The sequence below is a fragment of the Macrotis lagotis genome, chromosome 2, assembly GCF_037893015.1.
Source record: "Macrotis lagotis isolate mMagLag1 chromosome 2, bilby.v1.9.chrom.fasta, whole genome shotgun sequence".
Taxonomy (NCBI): Eukaryota; Metazoa; Chordata; class Mammalia; order Peramelemorphia; family Peramelidae; genus Macrotis; species Macrotis lagotis.
The window spans coordinates 219,968,796-219,995,929 of record NC_133659.1 but is presented as its reverse complement, the minus strand read 5'-3'; the positions used below and the strand labels follow the sequence as shown (position 1 = coordinate 219,995,929).

The 27,134-nt window shown below is 34.8% G+C and overlaps 1 protein-coding gene across 13 annotated transcripts in view; it reads right to left on the bottom strand.

The window, feature by feature from the left end:
- CCDC57 (coiled-coil domain containing 57) overlaps positions 1-27,134 on the bottom strand; it is a 290,352-nt gene that overhangs the window by 181,184 nt on the left and 82,034 nt on the right. For 11 of the 13 annotated variants that reach the window (XM_074224817.1, XM_074224825.1, XM_074224822.1 and 8 more), the window contains 4 exons: positions 22,788-22,889; positions 21,663-21,820; positions 21,128-21,202; positions 5,590-5,790 (listed from right to left, as the gene is read on the bottom strand). In XM_074224817.1, coding sequence (XP_074080918.1) covers positions 5,590-5,790; positions 21,128-21,202; positions 21,663-21,820; positions 22,788-22,889 — 536 coding nt within the window. Of the gene's footprint in view, positions 1-5,589; positions 5,791-21,127; positions 21,203-21,662; positions 21,821-22,787; positions 22,890-24,720; positions 24,875-27,134 lie in introns of those variants that run through there. The other 2 variants (XM_074224829.1, XM_074224824.1) reach the window with 2 other exon arrangements.

The window sequence follows — 27,134 nt, the reverse complement described above, 5'->3', positions numbered from 1 at the left end:
TTTTTGTTAAATAGTGTTTGTTGTTAAATATTAAGTCCTTGCCAAACAGCTGAAATCTTTGGGTTTCTTAACACTAGGTTTCCAGCTTTGTTTGCTTTTGGGAGTTATCTACTTAATATGTTCCACTGATCTATCTCTCTATTTTTTTTAACCAGTACCAAATAGTTTTGAAAATAACTATATTGTAATTGAATTTGAAATCTGGTACTGCCCAGTTCTTTTCCTTGCCATTCCCCCCCCTATTATTTCCTTTGAAATCTTTACTTTTTGTTTTTCAAATGAATTTTGTAATTATTTTTTTAATTCTGAAAGTGATCCTTTCTTACTTAAATTGATATGGCATTAAATATATTAATTAAATGAGGTATTAAAACAATTGTTTTATAAATGAAATTAGCTAATGTTTTATCTATTTTATTGCTTTTTAAAGCCCACTTACAAATTTTATTTATTAATTTAATTTGATTGTTTTGTATTTGTTTTGCTTTCAATTTTATTAATCCCTCCCTAGACTGTCTGGATCTCTATTTATTACTTTTATTAAAGACAAATTAGATATTTGATGTTTTCTAATATTTTTTAATCACATATCCAATTCAAGAGGTCTGTTCTTTCTGATTAGACTTCTCATCTGTTAGGGATAAAAAAAATTTCCCCAAAAGACCAATTGGTTAAAGTCCCAAAAATTTTGGTAATTTTTCTCACTGTTGTTATTCTTTTAAATTTTAAATTTTTCTTTATTTATTTTTTAGACAACAAAAATTCACCTTTTCTCCTTAGGCTTCCCCTCCCCCCCACAAAAAAGAAAAAAAAACCCTTGCAACACATATGTACATATGTACAAAGTCTGACATTAGCCATGTTCAAAAAAATTATGTTTCAATCTGTACTCTGAATCCATCACCTCTCTTTCAAGAAATATTTTCATCATGAGTCCTTATCATTACATTGACAAGATTTTTTTAAAAGTCTTCCAAAGTTCTTTGCCTTTATAATATTGTTGCTATTATATAAATTATTCTTCTGTTCTGTGTACTTCATTCGCCATCAGTTTATACAGGTAAGTCTTCATAGATTTCTCTGAAACGGTTTCCAAATTTTTTTTTTGATTTTTGCAGGGCAATGGGGTTAAGTGACTTGCCTAAGGTCACACAGCTAGGTAATTATTAAATGTCTGAGACTGGATTTGAACCCAAGTACTCCTGACTCCAAGGCCGGTGCTTTATACACTATGCCACCTAGCTGCCCCAAAGCAATAGGGTTAAGTGATTTGCCCAATAGGCAATTATTAATATCTGAGGTTGAATTTGAACCCGGGTCTTTCTCACTTCAGAGCCAGTGCTCTAGTCACTGTGCTACCTAACTGCCCCAGGTTCAATATCTTTCTTTTTTTTTTTAGGTTTTTGCAAGGCAAATGGGGTTAAGTGTCTTGCTCAAGGCCACACAGCTAGGTAATTATTAAGTGTCTGAGACCGGATTTGAACCCAGGTACTCCTGACTCCAGGGCCAGTGCTTTATCCACTGTGCCACCTAGCCACCCCCACTCCAACATTTCTTAAAGCATAATAGTATTCCATCACATTCATATATCATAATCTAGCAGTTTTTGTTAAATAGTAAATTCTTAACTTTGGGGAAATAGCTGAGTTTGAGTTAATCAAACATTAGGCTACTGTGCCCTTTTGTTTCTGCACAGTGTATAACTAATCAGTCCCATGATTAGGGCAGCTGGATGGTGCAGTGGGTAGAGAGCACTGCCCTTGGACTCAAGAAGACAGGAATTCAAATCCAGTCTCAGACACTTGACTCTTATTAGTTATACGATTTTAAGCAAGTCATTTAACTCCAATTGCCTCATATCCTGGGCCATCTCCAGTCATCCTGATTTATAACTGGCCATTGGACCCAGATGGTTCTGGAGGAGAAAGTGAGACTGGTAACTTAGCATAGTACCCCTTCATCCAAATCCAATTCATGTGCTTGTCATGGCGTCACATGTTGTAATCTTCAAAAATGAAGGACAAACATTAGTCCCACTAATTAATTTCTCAATTAACTAGTACTAAATTTTTTCTTTTCACGTTTTTCCTTAAAAATCCAAATTTGATCAAAATAACAATTATTAAGAAATAGGTACTCAAAGGAAAGACTCAAAGGAAATAGGATGCTTTAGGTAGATTGAAGAGTCTCATTTATTATCTTCTTTCACAAACAATTCTAGATAAAAACAAAGTAGACCTATTTCTTTCAATCTATTTTCTTTGGCAAAGCAACTGACCCTATATGGACAATGGATAAGGGAATCACAAGTCATAGTAGATCAGTACTTGGTTAACAAGTTTTTTAAGTATTATGGTTCCTTACCCTCATGTGAGATGGAGTTTATTTTTCCTCGTAGGAAGTACAGTGACTGTCACAAACAATTATGTCAAGTCTTTATAAGTGAATATCCTACCCCTACTCTTTACATGAAGCTGGAAAATGAAGATAGGCTAAGGATGAAGATTTAGAACTTTGTATTATCTGAATTGCCTCTCACATGTTAATAGATAATATGTTCACCACATTTATAAATTGACAAAATTACATACAGAATATTGCAGAAATATATTAAGACTGAAGTTTGCTCAAATCTATTCAGAAGGGTCCTTAGGCCCTTTTTTTCCCCAAGCTTCACAATTGTTTTCCTGATTTCTGCTCCAGTCAAGGTCAACCATTGACATTATTGCTTCTTTTAATCTTTGTTCTCAACTTCTAGTCTTCTTGTCCAGATGCCAGCTCTTTTTATGCCATTTCAAAGTTTTAATTATGTTTGTTAGAGAATAGATCTTGCCTGCCTCATATTTTTTTGCTTTTTACCATCTTTGCAAGTCAAGAGCTTTCTCATTTTAAAGATTCCTTTTAATTTCTTACACTTATCTGCCTCAATTTGGTCTCTGAATTCTTCCATCTTTCTGTTTCATAATTCTTTCTGCCACACTGACAGCTTATAAACATTCTTTCTCGGCACTTTCCTTTGCAATTCTTAACCATGTTCTCAATGTCATCTTTGTTCAATCAGCCATAAGAGTGGATCACAATCTGCTGTTAGTTAATATGCCTCTCTGAAAAGCAGCTCCAATAGCTATGACCTCATCAGAACTGACAGTTTTACTAGGGGAATAGCCAAACAGATCCTATAATTACAATCTGCTGAATCTTGGGTATTCTACTCAGTCACTAATTAACATATTTCTCAAATGTTCTTTCTGACTTCCAAATCTTGCCTGGCCTTGGGGGATATCCTCCTGAGGAGATTAGTAACAATCCCTTCAAACTAAGGTTAAACCAATTTCATGTTCAAGTGCCTAGGCTCAGAATCATTCATAATCAAATATGATAAGTAGATATAAGTACAGAAGAAGAAGAAAGCTCACACTTGGCCTTCTCAGTGGTCTCCTATATTCACTGAAGGGCCCTATTTTCTCTGGTCAGGTTGAGTCCTATGTCTCTCTTCAATTCCTTTACAATGTTTTGGAGCAGGGTCCAGGAAAATATCCCTGCTGGTGAATTTCACCTCAAATATACCTTTCTGAATGTCTAGGATAGAGATATCAGAAGTTCCACTACATATACCACTCATAGTTCATGCACAGCAATAATTCTATCAACAGTATTTTTTGCCATTGTCCTAGGAAGTTTTCTGCAGTCCCCTTCATCTATATTAGTACAAAAGCATCTAAATGACTTGCAGAATACAGTTTTTCATAAATTTCTATATCAGCATCACTCATAGATGAATAATTTTGAAAGAAATATTTTTAATGTCTCTCCACTTCAGGATCATTTAAATTGATGGCCAATGAAGTACATGGTGGCAGAAAATATGTTCTTTGGGTTAGTGTCAGCTGTTGTTTGGCTGATATACCAGCAAGATACTTCCTCATTGGGGCAGCTAGGTGGCGCAGTGAATAGAGCACTGGCCTTGGAGTCAGGAGTACCTGGGTTCAAATCCGACCTCAGACACTTGATAATTACCTAGCTGTGTGGCCTTGGGCAAGCCACTTAACCCCATTGCCTTGAAAAACAAAAGATACTTCCTCATTGTCTGCTAGCAAGACTATACCTGAAGGAAGAGTTCTGGCACAGAAAAGAGCTAGGAGAAATGAGGTTTTTCTTAAATGAGCAATCAAAAAAAAAAATAGAAGAAAACATTAAAATATGAAAGACAAGAGATCTCTTTGAGAAAATTAGAGATATCAAGGGAACGTCAAACAAAAATGGGCATGATAAAAGATAAGAAATTGTAGGAATTTATCAGAAATAGAAGAGACTAAGAAGAGACTGCAAGAATTATACAGGAGAATTATACAAAAAAAGATTAACATCACTGACTGATAACCACAATGATGTAGTTATTGATCTAGAGCCAAGATAATCCTGTGGAAGGATTGCTAACAATAAGGCAAGTAAAAGTAAAAGAATTCCAGTTGAACTGTTTAAAAATGTTAAAGAATTGTACTCAACATGCCAACAAAATTTGGAAAACACAACAGTGATCACTGAATTGGAAAAGATCAATTGCTATCTGATAGCTTATGTCCCCTAATCTTTGTCTTCCTAAATCCTCCCTGCTTTTAAGATTAAAACTTCTTCCATAAAGTCTCCCCTGATGAACTCTCCACCCCACTTCAGCCTACTCCTGCATCAGGAAAAAAATCTCCTTCCTTTGAACCTCCATGGCACTTAGTTCTCTTATGGAATATTTACATATTACTATAATCACTTGTGTATCTGACCTAAACTGTCCTTTCTGTCTTATTTTCTTATTGCCCATGGTGCTAAGCACCTCAATGCTTAGTTTCTTATTAAATAAATGAATCTGTGAAAGAATATTTAACTTCCTGGGTTGTTTTGTTAGATTTTTTTGCTGAAGAAATCATTTCTCTAAAAGTACAAATGCAATTTGAGAGATGATTCCCTAGAGATCTTAGATGTAAAAGTGTGACTTGAGGGTAAAGGAAATACTTTTTCACTTTAATGAAGAACAGTACTACAACAGAGTCTTTTGTAAATTTCAAAGACTAATAATAAAAAACATATTCTGTAATGGCAAGGAAACCTAGTCCATCATCTTGTGATAAATGACAAAAAATATAATGATATCTGGTATGAGGTAATAAAAAGAACACTCTTGGAAGTTATCTGAGTTCAATATTAAATACAATAGTTGAACATTTATGCTTTATTTCTGATATATGAGATAGAATTTAATTATGTTTCAAGACCAATGGGTTCTTAAATTAAAACTTTCTCAGGTGAATAACAAAAAAAAGAGAGAATGAGAATATTGGGCAAGTAGATGTGCATTTCAGGACATATTTCAGATCCTTATAAATTCAGCTACAGAAGTATCCATTAGCAATTAATTCACTTTGAACATTCTGTGCCTTCATTTCCCTTTTTAAAAAAAAAAGTGATAATAATCACTAATCAGTGTAAAAAGAAATCATAAAGTAGTTTTCTGGTTATAAGTTATTAATAAGAATCATATAACTAATAACGAGGGTACTTTCCATTTCACTTTATCAATAACATAATCTAACTCACTTGGCAATGACAAGATCCTTCTCTTTTAAGGCATCAACCTGTCTCCACTCAGTCCTTCTCAGTTCCATTTCAAGAGAATCATGACTGGCTTGGTGCTCGAGAACCTTGGCCTCCAGCTTCTGTACATGTTCTGCATTGGCCTCCTTCACTGCAATTAGCACTGCATCTTTTTCTCTGGCAAAGCGATCCAGCTCTTCATGTCTGAAAGACAAAAAAACCAGAAGGTAAATAACCTTCTGTCTGGATGTTAATTTAAAAATCTCTGAGATTCAAGCAGTTCTACTTTTAGATCCTACTAATCAGAAATGTTTACCCTCCTCTTTAAGAATTTCCACAGCACTTTGTAACTCTCCTGTAACAGTTATACCTTTACTTTGTATTGGAATAGTATAGTTTTATAATATGACAGTTTTCAGATCTCTTCTAAAGTACTGTGTATTTTTCAAAGCATGAAGTATAATGTCTTGTATATAAGCAACAAGCATTAAAATCCTCTTACTGGTGTGTCTTACAACCCTAAATTGGTATGTCAGTGTTTTGAACTGCATTTATTCTATCAAATGAGATGAATATAAGGTCTAATTTTGAAAATGAAACTAATGAAAAAATCAACATAACTTAATTCCTTTGTATTTTTTTTAAAGATTTGAGTTTTACAATTTCCCCTAATCTTACTTCCCTCCTCCACCCCCCCACAGAAGGCAATCTGCCAATCTTTACATTGTTTCCATGGTATACATTGATCTAAATTGAATGTGATGAGAGAATTCAAATCCTGAAATCAAATCCTTAAGGAAGAAACATAAAGTATAAGATCAGACAATAAGATACCAGTTTTTTCTAAATTAAAGGTAATAGTCTTTGGTCTTTGTTCAAACTCCAAAGTTCTTTTTCTGGATACAGATGGTATTCTCCATTGCAGACAGCCCCAAATTGTCCCTGATTGTTGCACTGATGGAATGAATTGCAAGTCCATCAAAGTTGATCATTAGCCCCATGTAACTGTTAGGGTGTGCAGTGTTTCTCTGATTCTGCTCATCTTGCTCAGCATCAGTTCATGAAAATCCCTCCAGGCTTCCCTGAATTCCCATCCCTCCTGGTTTCTAACAGAATAGTGTTCCATGACATACATAATAACCAGTTGGCTAGGCCATTCCCCAATTGAAGGACTTTTACTTGATTTCCAATTCTTTGCCACCACAAACTGGGCTGCTATTAATATTTTTGCACAAGTGAGGTTTTTTACCCTTTTTCATTATCTCTTCAGGGTATAGACCCAGTAGTGGTATTGCTGGATCAAAGGGTATGCATATTTTTGTTGTCTTTTGGGCATAGTTCCAGAATGCTCTCCAGAAAGGTTGGATGAGTTCACAGCTCCACCAACAATGTACTAGTGTCCAGATTTCCCACAACCCTTCCAACAATGATCATTGTTCTTTCTGGTCATATTGGCCAGTCTGAGAGGTATGAGGTGGAACCTCAGAGATGCTTTAATTTGCATTTCTCTAATAATTAATGATTTAGAGCAATTTTTCATATGACTATAGATCACTTTGATTTCCTCATCTGTATATTGCCTTTGCATATCCTTTGACCATTTGTCAATTGGGGAATGACTATTTTTTTTAAAAAAATTGACTCAGTTCTCTGTATATTTAGAAATGAGTCCTTTGTCAGAAATACTAGTAGTAAAGATTGTTTCCCAGTTTACTACAATTCTTTTGATCTTGGTTACATTTGTTTTGTCTGTGCAAAAGCCTTTTAATTTAATGTAATCAAAATCATCTAGTTTGTTTTTAGTGATGTTCTCCATCTCTTCCTTAGTCATAAACTGCTTCCCTTTCCATAGATCTAACAGGTAAACTACTCCTTGATCTTCTAGTTTGCTTATAATATTGTTTCTTATGTCTAAATCCTGTATCCGTTTTGATCTTATCTTGGTATAGGGTGTGAGGTGTTGATCTAACCTAAGTTTCTTCCATATTAACTTCCAATTTTTCCAGTAGTTTTTATGGAAGAGAGAGTTTTTATCCCAATAGCTGGACTCTTTGGGTTTAACAAACAGCAGATTACTAAAATCGTTTCCTGCTATTGCACCTAGTCTATTCCACTGATCCACCACTCTGTTTCTTAGCCAATACGTTTTGAAGACTGATGCTTTATAATATAATTTTAGATCAGGTAGGACTAAGCCACTTTTTTCCACTGAATCCCTGGAAGTTCTTGACTTTTTATTTCTCCATATGAATTTATTTACTACTTTTTCTAACTCATTAATGTTTTGGAATTTTGATTGGTAGGGCACTAAAGAGATAGTTTAGTTTTGGTAGAATTGTCATTTTTTAAAATTATATTAGCTCGACCTATCCATAAGCAGTTGATGTTTGCCCATTTATTTAAATCTGATTTTATTTGTGTGAGAAATGTTTTGTAATTGTTTTCAAAAAGTTTCTGAGTCTGCCCTGGCAAATTGACTCCCAGGTATGTTATATTGTCTGAGGTTACTTAGAATGGGATTTCTCTTTCTAGCTCTTCCTGCTGTATCTTGCTAGTCATATATAGAAAAGTTGAGGATTTATGGGGGTTTGTTTTATATCTTGCAACTTTGCTAAAATTGCTAATTGTTTCTAGTAGTTTTTTGGATGATTTCTTGGTATTCTCATGTCATCTGCAAAGAGTGAGAGTTCTGTTCTCTTCCTTCCCAATTCTAATTCCTTTAATTTCTTTTTCTTCTCTTATTGCTGAAGCTAACATTTCTAATATTATATTAAATAGTAGTGGTGATAATGGGCATCCTTGTTTCTCCCCTGATCTTATTGGGAATGCCTCTAGCCTCTGCCTGTTGAATATAATGCTTATTGATGGTTTCAGATAGATATTGCTTATTATTCTTAGGAATAGTCTGTTTATTCCTACACACTCTAGTGTTTTTAGTAGGAATGGGTGCTGTATTTTGTCAAAAGCTTTTTCAGCATCTATTGATATAATCATATAATTTCTGATAGATTTGTTGTTAATATAATGAATTATACTAACAGTTTTCCTAATACTGAACCAACCCTGCATTCTTTGGATAAATCCTACTTGGTCATAATGTATTACCCTAGTGATAACTTACTGTAATCATTTTGATGAGATTTTTATTTAAGATTTTGGCATCTATATTCATCAGGAGATAGGTCTATATTTTTCTTTCACTGTTTTAACTCTTCCCAGTATCAGCAACCATATTGGTTTCATAGAAAGAGTTAGGCAGAGTTCTACCTTCCCCTATAGAATTGGAACCAATTGTTCCTTAAATGTTTGGTAGAATTCACTTGTGAATCCATCAGACCCTGGAGATTTTCTTAGGGAGTTCAATAATAGCTTGTTGAATTTTTTTTCTGAGATAGGGTTGTTTAGGTTGTTAATCTCTTCTTCATTTAACCTGGACAAATTATATTTTTGTAAATATTCATCCATTTCACTTAGATTGTCAAATTTATTGGCAATGAGTTGGGCAAAATAATTCTGAATTACTACTTTAATTTCTTCCTCACTGGTGGTGAGTTCACCTTTTTCATTTATGATACTAACAATTTGTTTTTATTCTTTTTTTAAATCAAATTGACCAGAGCTTTATCAATTTTATTATTTTTTCATAAAACCAACTCTTGGTTTTATTTATTAATTCTATAGTTTTTTTTTTGCTTTTGCTTTTATTAACTTCTCCTTTAATTTTTAGAATTTCTAATTTGGTATTCAATTGGGGGGGTTTTAATTTGTTCTTTCTCTAATTTTTTTAGTTGCATATTTAGTTCATTGATTTTTCTCTTTCTCCAATTTATTCATGTAAGCATTTAAAGATATACTATATCCCCTGACAGCCACTTTGAGTGAATCCCACAAGTTTTGGTATTTTGTTTCATTATTGTCATTATCTAGGATAAAATATTTAATTCTTTCTATAATTTGCTGTTTGATCCACTCCTTTTTTTCAGGTTTTTGCAAGGCAAATGGGTTTAAGTGGCTTGCCCAAGGTCACACAGCTAGGTAATTATTAAGTGTCTGAGGCCAGATTTGAACTCAGGTACTCCTGACTCCAGGGCCGGTGCTCTATCCACTGTGCCACCTAGCCAACCCATCTACTCATTCTTTAAAATGAGGTTATTCAGTTTCTAATTAGTTCTGGGTCTATATCTCCCTGGCCCAATACTGCACATGATTTTTATTATGTTATGATCTGAGAAAGATGTATTCACTATTTCTGCCTTTCTGCAATTGATTATGATGTTTTTGTCCTAGGATATGGTCAATTTTTGTGTAAGTGCCATGTACTGCAGGAAAAAAGGTATATTCCTTTCTATCCCCATTCAGTTTCCTACATAAGTCTATCATATCTAGGTTTTCTAACAATCTATTTACTTCCTAAACTTCTTTGTTTATTTTCTGATTTGATTTATCTAAATTTATCTAAATTTATCTAAATCTGAGAGTGGGAGGTTGAGGTCTCCAACTAGTAGAGTTTTGCTTCTTTGCTATCTTCCTGTAGTTCTTTCAGAATTTGGATACTATCCCATTGGGTGTATACATATTCAGTATTGAAATCACTTTATTCTCTATGGTACCTTTTAGGAGGATATAGTTTCCTTCCTTCCTTATCTCTTATAATGCTACCTATTTTTGCAGCTGCTTTGTCTAAGATAAGGATTGCCACCTCTGCTTTTTTCACTTCAGGTGAAGCAAAATATATTTTGCTCCAACCTTTTACCTTTACTCTATATGTATCCCTCTGCTTCTAATAAGTTTCTTGTAAGCAGCATATTGTAGGATTCTGTTTTTTAATCCACTCTGCTATTCACTTACATTTTAAGGGAGAGTTCATCCCATTCACATTCAAACTTAAAATTACTCTTTATTGCCCTCTATGCTACCTTCCCTCTGTTTGTATTTTCCCCCCTTTTCCCCTTTATACATATTCCCCAGAATTTTGTTTCTGAATACTGCAACCTTCAGTGTGTTTGCCCTCCTATATCCACCCCTCCCCTTTCTTTCCCATTTCCCCTTCCCTTCCTTCTGTTAGTTCCCTTTTTTCTCTCCCTCCCTGTCTCCAATTCCCCCCTCCCCTTTTAATACTTAAAAGGTAAGATGCTTTTTAGTTAACTGAGTGTGTATGTAAGTTAACTTTAAGCCAAGTCTGATGAGAGGAAGATTCAGGTGCTCCTCATCTCCTCCCTTCTTCCCCTCTATTACAATAGGTCTTTTGTACCTCTTAATGAGATTTACCCCATTCAATCCCCTCCCTCCTCCTGTCTCCTTCCTGTTCCCCTTTGTCAGGAGGAAGTATTTTTAAATCATTCTAAGTAATAGAAAATCCTGAGTATCCATCACTTCTGGATAAGTAAATTCTTTCTAATAGAGTTACAATTCTTGAGAGTTATTAGAGTCTTTCCCCCAAGTAGGGATATAGCCTGTTTCATCCTATTGGGTAGCAATCTCATGGCTAAGTCATGAGTGTCCATCACTTCTGGCTATGTATATTTTCTCTAATAGAGTTACAATTTCAAAAGTCATGAGAATCTTTTTTCCCAAGCTCAGATATAACCAGTTTCATCTTATTGGATAGCAGTTTTTTTTCTTTAACCCCCCTTTTTTTACCTTTTTATGTGTCTCTTGAACCTCCTATTTGATGTTCAAATTTTCTATTTAGCTTTGGTTTTTTCATCAAGAATTGTTGGAAGTCTTCCATTTCATTAAATGTCCATCTTTTCCCCTGAAAGAGAAGGCTCAGCTTTGCCAGATAGTGAATTCTTGGCTGCATTCCAAGTTCCCTGGCTCTTTGGAATATCTCTTTCTAGGCCTTTTGATTCCTTAATGTTGACACAGCCAGGTCCTGTGTAATCCTTACTGTGGCTCCTTGGTATTTAAATTGTTTGTTACTGGCTGCTTGCAGGATTTTCTCTTTTACCTTATAGTTCTGGAATTTAGCCACAACATTCCTTGGTGTTTTCATTTTAGGATCTCTTTCTAGAGGGGATTGATGTATTCTTTCAATAACTATTTTGCCCTCTGGCTCCATGATATCAGGGCAATTTTCCATCACTAAATCCTGTAATATTAATAATTAAAAATTTTTTCTCTTCAATGTTTTCAGGAAGACCTATACTTCTCAGGTTATCCCTTCTCAATCTATTCTCGAGGTCAGTGATTTTGCTGATGAGGTATTTTACATTTTCTTCTATTTTTTGGTCTTGTTTAACAGACTCTTGCTGTTTCATGAAGTCATTCAGACTTCATTTTTTTAGACACCATTTTTTTAGAGAATAATTTTCTTCATTTACTTTTTGCAACTCCTTTTCCAATTGGTCAATTCTATTTTTGAAATAGTGTTCCATTTGACCAACTGAGGTTTTGAGAGAATTGTTTTCTTTTTGCATTGTATTTTCCAATGATTTGTTTTCTTGTGGCAAGGTGTTAATTTTTCTCTCCCAAATTTTCCAATTGATTTTTAAACTCCTTCCTTATTCCTTCAAGGAAATCTTTCTGTGCTGGAGAGCAGGTCATATTCTCCTCAGAGGTTCTAGGTCTCTTTGAGTTAGTGTCTTTTCCTTCTAAGAATTTTTCTATAGACCCTCCTTTCCCCGGCCTTTCTTCATTATCCTAAAACCTTGTATTGGGGAGGGGCTGGTTCACAGGGGTTTGGTGTTGGGATCCCTAGAGGCTTTACTCACTGAGTGTTAATACCTCCAGCTGGCCAGTAGGTTGTGTTAGAGGTTTTGCTCACTGAGTACAATATCTCCAGCTGGCCAGTAGGGGTGCTGGTTGCTTTCTCTGGAGTGTCTGTGTCTTTGATTGAGGTCCTCTCCCTTGGCCTTGAAGGAGTGGTTGAAGGTGTTAAATACTTTTGTCTTTGATCAAGTTATACCCTGAGGTGAGGTGATCACTCTCCCTATTGTCAGCTGAGGTGGTTCTGCTGCTTGGTCTTAGCCTGGGGCAGAGGTAGTCTGTAATTGTGTTTGTTCTACAGAGAGGCTTCAGCTGAAATGGAGATGTGGACTTTGAGTTCCTCCAGACCAGAGGGGCTCAGGGATCATCTCTGAAACTCCCTTCACAGGAACTCTCCCTCCAGCCTTGCTGGCAAGCTCCATAAAGTCAGTGTCACCACCAATGCCTCTGCTCCCTAGTTGATCCAAGCCCCTGTGGTCGACCAGGCTCTAGTCCCACAGCTGATCAAGTGGGTTGGCTTCTCCAGCCCTTAGGCTTCTGGGCTCCAGCCCAGCTGCTAATCAGGCTAATCCATGGCTGATCCAGGCTCCCAAGCTCTCACCCATTTGTGCTCCTGGCAGAGTCCACCTTCTGCGCCCTCTGTGCCCTCTGCTCCTGGACTCACCCACGATCTCAGAATACAGATCCTGAGGTGAATATTCCTCTCCTGGCTTTTCTTTCTTGGTTTTGTCAATCAAATTTCTGTTAAGAGGTTTGTTTCATATTATTTATAAAGGAAGATCAGGAGACTTTAGAACTGTGCCTGTCTTCTCTCCGCCATCTTGGCCAGAAGTAATTTCTTTGTATTTCAAATGGAAAATACTAAGAATAGACTGTTGTACAGTCAGTCATGTCTAATGCTTCATGACCTCATATCTTGCCAGGCCCTTCTAGCCTCCACTATCTCACTTCTTTTCCCTACTTCTCCCCAGACCACAATCTCAACAGTCTTGAGTAGAAATATACCTATCAGGGACAATATGGTAGAGTAGAGGTAGGAACTCACCTGCAATTTCCCAAAATTCTCTCCTAAACAACTTTAAAATAATTCTTCAAATACAATTCTGAAGGGACCGAGCAAAGTAAATGTTGGTCTAAAATAATTTTCCAACTCATGACAACTTAGGAATTTAGCAGGAAAGGCATGCCACACTAGGGTGGTGGTTGGGGTTGGAGTTCAGCAGTGGCCATGCCATGGCAATGTCAGCAGTGGGCCTTGGGAGGCAGTTGCAACAGAAGTATTATCTTCAGGAACTCTTACCCATAGATGATAAGGGGAAGGAGGGAGTCAAGCAGAGATTAAAGGGCAGCCTTTGCTGGTACTAGGTTCAGGACCCAGTTGCATTGACCAGATACAGTCTGGCACACAGTTCCAGGGCAGAGAAGACTGTGGTTGCTCACAAGGAAGTAGGGGCACTGGTCTCAGTTCTAAGGAAGATCAGAGCACAGACAAGCAGTGATTGCACTTCTTTTTTAGATCATACCATCCTGGAAGCACTGAAAACTTACAGACCCTCCTGAAATCAACAGCCCCAAAACCTGAAGCTTGGGACAACACCTCCCCACTCCCAGGTGGGAAAAGACCAATTTTAATATAAAATTTAAAGTGAAGACTGGAAAAAACAAACAACAAAAAAGAAGAACCTGACCATAGAAAGTTACCACAGTAACAGGAAAGATCAGGATACAAATGCAGAAGACAACTATGTCAAAATAGCTATAAACAATGTCTTGGGGGAAAAAAAAAACTAATGTGATTGAACACAAAATCTACAAGAATTCCTGGAAGTGCTTAAAAGGGATTTTAAAAATCAAATTAGAGAGAGGTATTAGGAAAATTGGGAAAAGAAATGAGAGTATTACAATAAAAGAGTTTTTAACAGATTAGAAAAGAGGCACAAAAATAGTGAAGAAAATAAAAAGCAGAATTGGCCAAATGGTAAAAGAGGCACAGAAATTCACTAAAGAAAAGAACTAATTAAAAAGTAAATTGGTTAGATTGAAAAAGAGGTACAAAATTTCATTAAAGAAAATAATTCCTTAAATATTACATTGGGTAAGTATAAGTTAATGACTCCCATGAAACATCGTGTAGAAGCACACTTTCCTTGAAGTTACTAAGAGAATTAAATTACCAGGAGCTTTTCCCTCTGGTAGAAACAATGGACCTGAAAATCTGCCTAAATAATTCCCTGTCAGGAGAGAATATTTCTAAATTTATATCACTACAGGGATCTTTAGTACCATATAAATTAAGGCTGTTCTCTATTTTGAAAAACTTTTGATAAAAGACTACAATATAAGCTCAGTCAATCTGAGCTCTACTGAGAATTACCTCAGGAAAAATGGAATATAGTGAGAAATACCTATAGAAGAATCAAAATACATTGTAATATAAACTCTGGTTCTACAGCAGTATCTTGGGAAAAGGGACATGGCAATTCTCTTCTTAAACTGTCCCATCTGGAACTGTACAAGGATGCAGGGGGCAAAGTCTCAGATCTCTGCTTCAGCATCCATATCCAGATCATCTTTATTCCTACCTCTCAACCCATTCAGAACTAAAGAAGGGATGGAACACTGAACTAGCACAACCTCTCATTTGGATTTTGCTCTGAGGAGGTTTCGAGAGGAAAGCTTGCTATTCCAAGACTACAAAGGAAGAAGTGCCTGAAACCATGCAGGTTCCCAGGCAGAGATTACAAGGATGAAGGGCAAGACCTATCCACTCCACCCAGGAGTAAAATATCCTACACAGTACAATATAGGCCCCACTCAGGAGCATTGTGGAAGGGAAGCAGAACTTGGACCTACTTACTCTATCCAAGATTGTGGAAGTAGAAGACTCTGTCACTAACAGATTCTCAGTCTAGAATTCTGGCAAGAAAGTTTAAAAAAGTAGAAATTTCCATGATTTTGGTCATTCTACCCAGGATATAAAGATAGGATCTCACACTCAGTCAACCAATCAAGAATCACTGTGCCACCTCAGTCGTCAGAGACCACAATGGCTAAAAGTGGCAGGGTCAAGAAATTATTTTCAGGCAGGCCGGCTGCAGTCCTTCGCAAGATGTCAGTGTAGATTTTTACAACCCTTCATTCTCACTTTGTCCTGTAATGAGGGATAGTAACTCCAAGAGTGAAGAATCAAGAAAATCTTAAAAGAAGTAGCAAGGAAGGGAACTTGACAGTCATCCCTTGAAGAGAGGTTAATTCCATGAATACCCAAAAGAACACTCCTGATGCAATGATGAAATACTGTGAATTAAGAGAATCTCCAGATAAAATTCAGGAAAAGAAAATAATTCCAGAAAAATCATAAGTAGAATTCACCTTCCTCACCTTTATTGCTCAGCTCAGAAAAAAGAGATTGACTAATAAGACTTCAAAGGTCAGTGGAAGAAATAAAACAAGATTAAGAGTGAAATGGTATGGTATGGTGTAGTAGATAAAGTAGTGAGGAAGATCAAGATTCAAATCCAGGAACTAGGCAAGTCACTTCACCTTTCTGGGTCTCAGTTTCTTCATTGTCCAAATGAAGAAGCCGAATTTAATGATTTCTAAGGCCTCTTCAAGCACTAAATATTTGATCCTAAGAAATTAGAGTAGTTGAGGATAAACTTGGGAGCAAAATAAACAGTAAAAATACTAGTGGACCAAACTAGTGGATGCTTGAAATAGAATGGAGCAAAAATACAACTTAAAGATTCAGTGATATAACAAAAAATAATAACTAATCCAAAAAACTGAAAAAATCAGATGAATATGTGAAATTCCTATAGTCAAAATCAATTCACTACAAAGTTAGGATGAGAAAAATTAATAAAAGAATCACTAGATACCCTAAAAAGTCATTGCAAGAAATATTTCACTAAATAATAAGGGAAAACTACCTAGTGCTACTAGAACCAGACTGTTAGGTGAAAATAGGTTCCCAGCTGACAAAAATTTCAAATTTAACACACCTAGAAATATTAATATCAAATTCATACAATAGACTCTAGAAGTGTGTACAACTCACAGCCCATGGGATGCATGAGGCCTACAAAGTCCATTCATATAGTATTATTAGATTTTATTATTATATTCATTGGCAATGTGGGTTACACATAGTCATAAATAAATATTAAATTCATATGCACTCCTTAACAAGTTTTTGTTGGGTGATGCAGTGTAAAAGAGCTAAACGATTGGATGCCTATGCTCTAGTCTAGGGTTTCTAGTTCAAACAAAAATACAACAAGCAGTCAAGAAAAAATAAATAAAATATCAAAGAATTACAGTCAAAAATCATAAAATATACACCACTAATTATAAAGAAAAGTATGAAATATGATATATAAAAAAGAAAAAGGCATCAACATGAACAAATCATCCTGCAAAGCTGAGCATAACTGTAATCAAACACTCAAATATATCTGTGATCTTGTCAATTTCCTTTTCACATTCCTTACAATGATGAGAATCACAATCCAACCATGCCTAACCCTCTTGTGCAACTCAGGTAATGATGACCTCCTTTAAGCTCACCACAGAGTATCCACCCAATGTATTGGAAAACCCTTTTCTGTTTTTTTGGGGTTTTTTGTTTTTTACATTGAGATGGTTATCTCTGGCTATTCACTGATTTCTCATCTTTATGGGGTAGACAAGCCAAATTCTTGGTTTCAGATCTTTTCTAGGAAATTCTGCTGTGTTCCAGCTGAGTATCATTTAACTCTTTTTTTAAAGATGCTGAAATGCATTTACTTTCTAGATTTCTAATATCTCCTTCTTTTGCACGCCAAACATAATACCTAGTTAATTTTTCTCCACAGCATTGCTTAGAAATCATCAAATCTATATAAAATCCATTTTCTCCCCTGGAAGGAAAGGATTATGTGATAGAGAGGGATGTTGGAGGAACACTCTTATGTGAACTAAGTAAAGTAGTAATGGACCAAAAAAGAAAAAAAGACTAAATGTCTCTAACATAAAAATAGAATATTATTTCTAACCGATAAAATGTTGATGTATATGTTAATTTTTTTGTAAGTTGATTAAATATACAAATTAAAAGGAATGCTATTTATATTTTGTGGTCTTAAAAAACATATTTTACTGCATATTTTACTCCAAATTATAAATCACTAGAATTAACATTTACAAATGAATAAAACTGGAATGTAAGATCTGTGAATGAAGATAAGCTGGATATGATCATGAGCAGATTAAACATCAACATCTTGAGTATCGCTGAAATCAAAAGAATAGGACCGAATGAATTTAAGTAAACGTGATCATTTCATATATGATGAGCAAGAATGCCTTCACAGTCAATAAAAAAAAGATGAGAAAAGAAGTGCTGGGATATAATCTCAAAAATGACAAAATAATATCTATTCATATCCAAGGTAAGTCATTTAATATCAGAATAATACAAGTCTGTGCTCTAACCACTGATGTCAAAGAGACCAAAGTTGCTCAGTTTTATAAAGACCTATAATATCTAGAAATAAAAAAAGGTGGCACATTCATCCTAGGGATTGGAATATTAAAGAAATCAAAAGATACTACTTAAAGAGAAAATGAAACAAGAATGAGACTAAGAATTTTGTCATTCTAACTCACTTTTCAACAATGCAAAAGGTGACTCTACAACATAGACAGTACCAAATGGTCACTTTCGAAATCATATTCATTATATACTATATATATATATATATATATATATATATATATATATATATATATATATATGTATTCATTATACATTATATACAAAGGTGGAGAGGTTCTATACAGTTAAAACAAGACCTGAAGTTGACTAAAGCTCAGATCATGAGCTTCTAAATGTTTAAACTGACTTAAATTTTAGAAAGTAGGGAAAATCATCAGACCATATAGATATGACCTAAATAACATCCCTTATGAATATGAATTAGAAATGAATAGATTTAAGGGATTAGATCTGATAGTATCTGAAGAACTAATTGTACGTAATATTAAACAAGAGACAGCAGCAAAACACAATCTAAAGAAAAAGAGGGGTAAGAAAGCGAAATGGGTTTCTAATTAGTGTTAACAAATAGCGAGGAAAGAAGGAAAAAGAGAAAGATATAGATAACTGAATGCAGGTTTTCTTAAATGAGCAATGCAAAGACATAGAAGAAAACAATAATATGGGAAAGATAAACTGAGAAAATTAGAGATAACAAGGGAACTTTTCATGCAAAATGAGCATTATAAAAGACAAAAGTGGTAGACTTAAAAGAAGTAGAAGAGATTAAGAGGTAACAAGAATATACAGAAGAACTATCTTAATGTGATTGATAACCATAATGGTATGGTAACTGATCTAGAGTCAAACATCCTAAAGAATGAAGTCAAGAGGGCCTTAAAGAAGCTTTGCTAACAAAACGGCAAGTGAAAATGAAAGAATTCCAACTGAGCTGTTTAAAACTCTATAAGATGATGCTGTTAAAATGCTGCACTCAATTATACAAGCCAATTTGGAAAACTCAACAGTGGCCATTGAAGTGGGAAAACATTTGGTTCTTCCTAAAAAAGTGCAAAGTTCAAATTAATGAACAATTAGAGAACTCATCTCAAATACCAGCCAGGTTATGCCTGAGATTCTGTAAACTAGATTTTAGCAATATGTGATCCAAGAATTACCAGAAGCATAGGCTGGCTTTCGAAGAAGCAGAGGAACTAAAGACCAAATTGCCAATATTTGTTGGATTATGGAGAAAGCAAGGGAGCTCCAGAAAAATATTTACTTCTGCTTCATTGATTAACTAAAGTCTTTGGTATACTACAACAAAATGTGTCAAGTCATCAAAGAAACAGGAGTATCCCAGATCATCTCATCTGTATTGTGAGGAACCTGTATGAGAATCAAGAAACAATAGTTAGAATTGAACATGGAACAACAGAGAGGTCACCTTATTTATTTAACTTATATGCAAGGCACATCATATGAAATAAAAGGCTGGATCAATCAAAAGCTGGAATTAGGGTTGCTGGGAGAAATAACAATTTCAGATCTGCAGATGATACCATTCTGATGGCAATAAAGTGAAGAAGAATTAAGAAGCCTTTTGATGGGGGGGGAAAGATGAATGAAAAAGCTGGTTTCAAGTTAATATCAAAAAAAGAAACTGGATCTTGCATGCCTTCTGTATCCCTCAGCAACTACCACATTGCTAATTAAATACTTAAATAAATAACTGATTGGTTGAAAGATATTCTCTACAGCCTTTTGCTCTACCAAAGTCTATGGTGTACTGTATAGAATATTAAATTTGGAGTCAAAAAACTTGTGCTAAAATCCCACTTTTTTTTACTATGGACTTGATCAAATCATACTTCTCTGGTCTTCACTTTCCTTTTTTCATAAAATGAGAATCTTGTACTAGGTCAGTGGTATCAAACACAAACAGATCAGATCTTTTTCATCACTTACTGACTGAGAAAACCACAAATAAACATTGTCTACATTGTATTAGAAGGGCAGATAGGTGGTGAAGTGAATAAAGTACAAGCCTTCGAGTCAGAAAGACCTGAATTCAAATGCAGCCTCAGATACTGAGCAATGCACAAAAACCACTATTTACCTCAGTTTCCTCATCTGTAAAATGAACTAGGGAAGAATATGACAAATCACTTTGATATCTTTGCCAAGAAAACCCCAAAAGGAGTCAGGAAGCATAAGACACAACTGAAAAAAACTCAACAAATATTATCTTATTTTTAAATTTTGTTTAATAGTTTTCAAATACACTTTAATCTGCTTACAAATTGCTTGCCCGCTGTCCTCAAGTTTGACAAGATTATCCTGAAGGTTCCTTCTAATTTTAAATTTTATTATCATATACAAGTATGCCAATACCTATGTGAAAGCCTTTCCTGATTCCATAACTCCTATGCCTAATCTCCCTACCAAAGGATTCCTTTTTGTCTTTATACTCAGTACTTAATATAGTGCTTTGGAACATTAAGTAGGTGCTTAAGAAAAATGCTTATTGATGAAAAATTTCAATTTAATTAGATATAACTATATCCAAACCCTTGTGGAAAGATGTAAATCTGATCAAAGAATCCTAAAATTGAAATAGATCACAGAGATCATCTAAGTCCAACTTAGTCAGGAATCCTTTTAACAACATCCCTGAAAAAGATCATCTAGTCCTGGTTTAGATACCTCCAGTAACAAAGAATTCAGTAACTCTCCAAAACAGCTTACTCCTTGTTTAAAAATTCTTCCTTATATTAGGACTAAATCTACTTCCTTTAACTTTCACTCACTAGTCCTAGTTCTACCCTCTGGAACCATACAGAAGAAATTTAATTTCTTTTCCATATAACAGTTTTTCAGTATTTGAAAACATCAAATCTTCTCTAGTCCCTGATTTCCTTAACCTATTCTTTTCTCCACAGTCCCCATTCTATATCTTCCCTCTTCAGTAGTACCCTTATCCCACCATTCTAGGTACTCAGTTTCTTTAAGGCACTCATCTTCCTTCTCTTTTTCAAATCTTAAGTTTGCAGTCTTCCTTTACACTAAATTTAAAATGATATATTTAATGTGGTATCATTCTAGCGAATAAGTTCTAATTTTAAACATTACCCAAAAGAAAGGAGCATTTGTCAGGGATATGGGGAACAGACACTGAAATCACATCAAATAATCTTTTGCTTATTTGACTCATTTATAAAGTTAGCCCTTTCCACTTTCTCCCTTTTGCCAATATCCTATTTGCTACTTTCCTTCTTGCCATTACAGTGCTTCTAAGGAGCCAAAAATACTTACTTCCTCTTAAATATTTCCTCTTCTTTTTTCCTCATTAGCTGTACAGACTGGAGTTTATCCTCTAAGTCTTTTATCCTAAAAGAGCAAAATTAGAGAATAAAGCAGACATGAAAGAAGGTAAGAAAGATATGAATGAAACCCAAGGACACAATATAATTTCAAACCTACATTTTCTATCACTGTATTGCTCTATATTTTAATTAGGCAAGTTAGATCTGTGCAGGGTAAATCCTGAAATTAAAGGTTATTGTGGAAAGTAAGGGATGAGGAAAAATAAAGGTGGTGACTGAGAAAGTGATCAGTGGTCAACTTGGACCTTACAGAATTGCAAAGAGTTAATCTCAGTGGCAGTATGGAAAGACTAGGAATGTCTGGGTAACTGCTGCCACTGGAGTACAAAGGTCATGGATTACTATTGAGGGTTGGTGGAAACTATTAAAATAAACTGACCTAATGTAAAAAATAAGAAATCAAGATTATAAAAATAAATTATAAAAATTTCTTCAAAGTGTAAATAAGAAAAAATTTATAATACCGGGCATTTTTCACAGCTGTCAGATCCTTAATTTCCAAGTCTTTGCGCTTCACCTCTTTCTCCAACTCCAAATTAGTTGTTTCTGCTACAAGTAGGGATTCTGCTGCTTCAATACCAGCCACTTTAAGAGCCTCAAGTTCTTTGGCCAACAACTTTACCTTTTAGAGAATAACAAAATTCAGAACTAGAAAGTGAGTGGGACAAGATGAGGGTAAAGAAAAGGAAAGGGAGCTCCATCAGAGGTGAATAAAAATGAAAAAAAAATCCTCTATTCTCTTAAGGTCAAGATAAACCACCAATAAATGTGAAAGTTCATATTACTGCACTTTAAATAAGTCCCTTATACTATCAATTCTTCTGAAAAACTGAGATTTGGGAATCTCAATACAATGCCTAAGTGCTAACTTCTAAAATGATATGCCTTACTTGGCATGTTTTAATGCTATTTCTTTAATATTAGTCACATAGAAATCTCACAGATTTTCCTTTTTTCCAATTCTATCAAACTCAGTTTGGAAAGACTCCTAGTTGGATTCCTTCTAGGAATTCCCTAGTTTTAGATTCAATACTACCCATAATTCTCAAGTCAGGGCTTGTAATACCACTCTATCCCTCTGTAAGACAAGACAGTATGTATTCTCCCACAAGCAAAAATTGACATTAGTTTGCAGCTCAGACAAGAAAGGCAAAGTCATTCTAATCTCAATTCTTAATGAAATCACTTTTTTTCTGCTTTTAAGATTTCTCATTCAATACTATTGTAACCAAAAGGGCAAGAATAATGCCTTTTAATCCTTAACCATATTCTCTGATTCACATATGCCTACTGATTATCTTTTCAAACTTACCTTATCTTTCCCATGGGGAAAAGAATAATATCCATGGCAGGCTAGTTCAGAGCTTTATGTATAGAGAAAGGAATGAAAAAATGTTTTTGACTATCTGTATATTTTGTAATTGTATTTGCTAAGTGGCTTCGAGAAAAGTCCAAACTTTCAGGGGAGCAGAATAAGGAGTACAAGAATGTCAGAATGCATAAACGGGTAATTCAAACCTTAGAAGGTATGACTTTCATTACAGAGGAGGTAAAACTTGTTATTGTAAATGATATTATACTAGCATTACCTTGAGCTCATGGGTCAAGACTACATTACTCATATCATCAGCCTGAAGTCGATATTCATGCTCTCTTTTTTTCAATTCAGATTCAAACTCTGCTAGAAGTTCCTACATAAAAAAGAGTTACATGTAGCAACATTCTTCTTCAGAGGAAAAATATGGTTTAAAAACAGCAAAGATTGAGACTATTCCAACAGCATGAGACCATAGATCTTAAAGTAGAAAATAAAATTTTCCCTGAAGCTAGCATGTTTATTACTAACAGTATTTTGGGTGGGAAGAGAAATAGAATAAGCATTTATATAGTGCCAACCATGTGCTTGGCACCATGCTTATGAAGCACATTTTACAAATATTATTTCATTTGATACAACCCTGTAAGATGGGTTTAATATCTCCTATTTTATAGTTGAGGAAACTAAAACAAATAGAAGTTAAGCAACTTATGTAGGGTCACACAGCTAATGTCTAAGGCCATATTTGAACTTGGGACTTTTGATTCCAGGCCCAGGGCTCTATTCTTAGTAGAAAGAACTAAAAAATGATTATTTTGAAAATAACAAAATAGAACCATTTACAACTCAAGGAATCATCAACATTATGATCTCCTACTTTTATGAGTGGGAAGAAAAGGAAACAAGTGAAATGACCTCTCTCTCATCCCAAGGACATGTAATATATTAAGTCTAACAGAGAAGTCAGGGTCTCAAATAGGTACCACTCTTTTAAAAATATAAAGAATTCAAAAAAACTTATGAATTTGTGGGTAGTGGAATGGCATAGTGGAAAGAACACCAAGTACAGGATCAAACTTTGGGATCAAATCTTCCTTCTGCCACTTATTATTTGTATAACCTTGATCAAATTAGTTTCTCTAGCTTGTCTATTTCTCTATAAAATAATCTGGTCAACCTAGATGTTTTTATGGAAGGGAAAAACCTACATATCATGATTTAGAGTATATGTCAAAAGTTTTATTCAAGAATACATAGCTATGGAGGGATTCAAAAGAAAGAATTACCCATAACTGAACACACATCAGACTTTTAAACAACATTCTTTGTCTTTAGCTAGCCTTATGGGGCAGACCAACTTATTTACCTCAGTGACAAAACCAGAACAAAAGACAAAGTTTTGCCTTTATTTGTGGGTCAAGATGAGGGAAGGGGGAGGTGATAAAAACTAGGAATGGAGAAACATATAAATGGAGAAGCATAAAGCTCACTTTGTTTTGAGTTGGAGTCAGTCAAATCTTTCTGTACCTTTATATTCCCCCCCCTCTGCAGCTTTAATAATTTCACTCAATGATATTCATTTCCAATAGCTTCACAATTGCAGAATCAGTCCCAAAGATCCTGGGAGCAGAAAGGAGTTAAAGAAAACAGTTGAATGGGGTTGCCAGTCCAGGAATGGCAGAGCAATCTGGTTAAAGACCTGAAAAGCTGCAGGATATTCCATCTTGAGAATCAAGGTAAAGATCTAAAGCTACTGTTATTGACAGAAAACTACTACAGTGTTATAGGTATGAAATGCCTATAGAGATTCGGAAGAGGAAGAAAGGGATATTTGTTCTGGGGTTCTTTTCCTTGGTCCCAAGGGGGCACTAAGATTCAGAGCAAAACAAAGATATCTAGTTTCTCAGTTCTCTTACAATGTGATGTTTGGTAGTCCCGACTTATTAATAGTTAACAGAATTAGAAATGGTGCCTTCCAGTACAGCTAAAAAGTATTTTTCCATGCACAGTCTTTATGTAAACCCAATCTCCTCATAGGAGATTGTGAAATGAGGTTTAGGGCATTCAGGGAGAACTTCTGAAAGCTCTTGGTTTATAGACATAACACATTTTGTAAGTGCCTTATAGTAATTCAGCATGAGTGCATCTTTTTAAATGAAGATTTGTTTGTTTTGGGATCTAGCTAATACTCATTTAGTGCATACCAGAAGAGTCCATGCCATAAATGTCCATGACTTCTGTTCTCAGTGTCTTCAAAGTACATGAGAATGATAGGAAGAACACTGGGTCACAAAATCCAGTTTCTGAGCAAATCTTGGCTGTTTTATTCTTAAGAATTCCATTTCATTGCTCTGCTACTCCTGCAGAAACAGGGCAAGGTGGGCAATGAAAATGCTGCTGAAAGCTTAGTAAATTTCTTACCATCTATTCTGTAAAATGATTGCCACTTTTATTACTAATACAAAGATGTTAATAAGGTAATATATAAATAATGCTAAAATATCATATAAATGTTAGCTATTATTAGCATAATTAGCAATATAGGAATATAGTAATCTGAAAGCATTTTAGTAATCATAAAAATATCTGCCTATTTATATAAAATTTTAATCCACCTATGGTCAATTAAGCTGATAGTTTTCCTAATATTGAACCAGTCCTGCATTCAAGCTATGAATCTCACTTGGTATTATCCTGGTGATAACTTGCTGTAATTTCTTTGCTAACATTTTATTTAAAATTTTTTGTTTCAGTATGCATTAAGGAAATTGGTCTATAATTTTTTTCTTGGTTTTTGGCTTCTCTAATTTAGTTATCAGCACCATATTTGTGTCAGAAAAAAAGTATTTGGAAAGACTCCTTTGCCTAGTTTTCCAAATAGTTTACACAGTATTGAGATTAATTGTTCTTTAAATGTTGGGTAGAATTCACTTTTGAATCCATCTCATCTTGGAGATGTTTTCTTAGGGAGTTCATTGATGGCTTTTTCAATTTCGTTTTCTGAGATGGTTTAAGTATTTTAATTCCTCTTTGTCTAATTTTGGCAATTTGTACTGTTGTAAAATTTATCAATTTCACTTGGATTGTCAGATTTATTGGCATGTAGGTAAGCAAAATAGTTCCAAATAATTGCTTTAATTTTCTTTTCATTGGTAGTGAATTCATTCTTTTCATTTTTATGCTAATTAACCAAAGGCTTATCTATTTTGTTTTTTCATAAAACTCAGTATTTTTATTACATTTAATTTTATTCATTTTTTTGATTTTTAATATATCTAATTTGGTATTTTAAATTTGTTCTTTGAATTATTTAGCTGTATGCCTAATATCTCTTCTTTTTTTTTTTTAGGTTTTTGCAAGGCAAACGGGGTTAAGTGGTTTGCCCAAGGCCACACAGCTAGGTAATTATTAAGTGTCTGAGACTGGATTTGAACCCAGGTACTCCTGACTCCAGGGCCGGTGCTTTATCCACTATGCCACCTAGCCACCCCTTAATATCTCTTCTTTCTCTAATTTATTCATATATGCATTTAGAACTGGTTTGGGTACATTCCATAAGTTTTGATACCTTGTCTCATCAATGTCATTCCCTTGGGAAAAAATGTTTTTCTATCATGTGTTGTTTCTATCATGTGTTGTTTCACTCACTTGTTTTTTAGGATTAGGTTTTTAGTTTCCAATTAAATTTTGTTTTATCTTTCCATGACTCTTTGTTACATGTAATTTTTAATGTATCATGATCTGAGAAAGGTGCATTTAATATTTCTGCCTTAATACATTTGATTGTGAGACTTTTATGTCCTAATACATAGTCAATTTTGGAGTAGGGGCTAAACTGCTGAGAAAAAATAATATTCCTTTAAATTTCCATTCAATTTTCTTTTTTTTTTATTTTTTAGGGGTTTTTTTTGCAAGGCAAATGGGGATAAGTGGCTTGCCCAAGGCCACACAGCTAGGTAATTATTAAGTGTCTGAGACCGGATTTGAACCCAGGTACTCCTGACTCCAGGGCCGGTGCTTTATCTACTATGCCTCCTAGCCACCACTCCATTCAATTTTCTCCAGAAGTCTATCATATCTAATTTTTCTTTTCTAAGATTCACTTCCTTGTTTACTTGTAATTAGATTTATCTAATTCTGAGAGAGGGTAGTTGAAGACCCCTACTAGAATAGTTTTGTTGTCTATTTCTTCCTGTATAATTCACTTAACTTCTCTAACAATCGATGCCATACCACTTGGTGCATATAGATTTAGTATTGCTATTATTTTATTGTCTATGATGCTTTTTTTAGGGTTTTGCAAGACAAATGGGATTAAGTGGCTTGCCCAAGGCAACATAGCTAGGTAATTATTAATTGTCTGAGGCTGGATTTGAACTCAGGTACTCCTGACTCCAGGGCCGGTGTTCTATCCACTGTGCCATCTAGCCACCCCTGTCTATGATGCTTTTTAACAAGATGTAGTTTCCTTCCTTATCTCTTTTTGTTTTGCCTGAGGTCATGATTGCAACCTTTGCCTTTTTTTACTGCAGTTGAAATATATTAGATTTTGCTCTTGCACTTTATTTTAACTCTATGTGTATCTTGGTGTTTCAATTACATCCTTTATAAATGACAG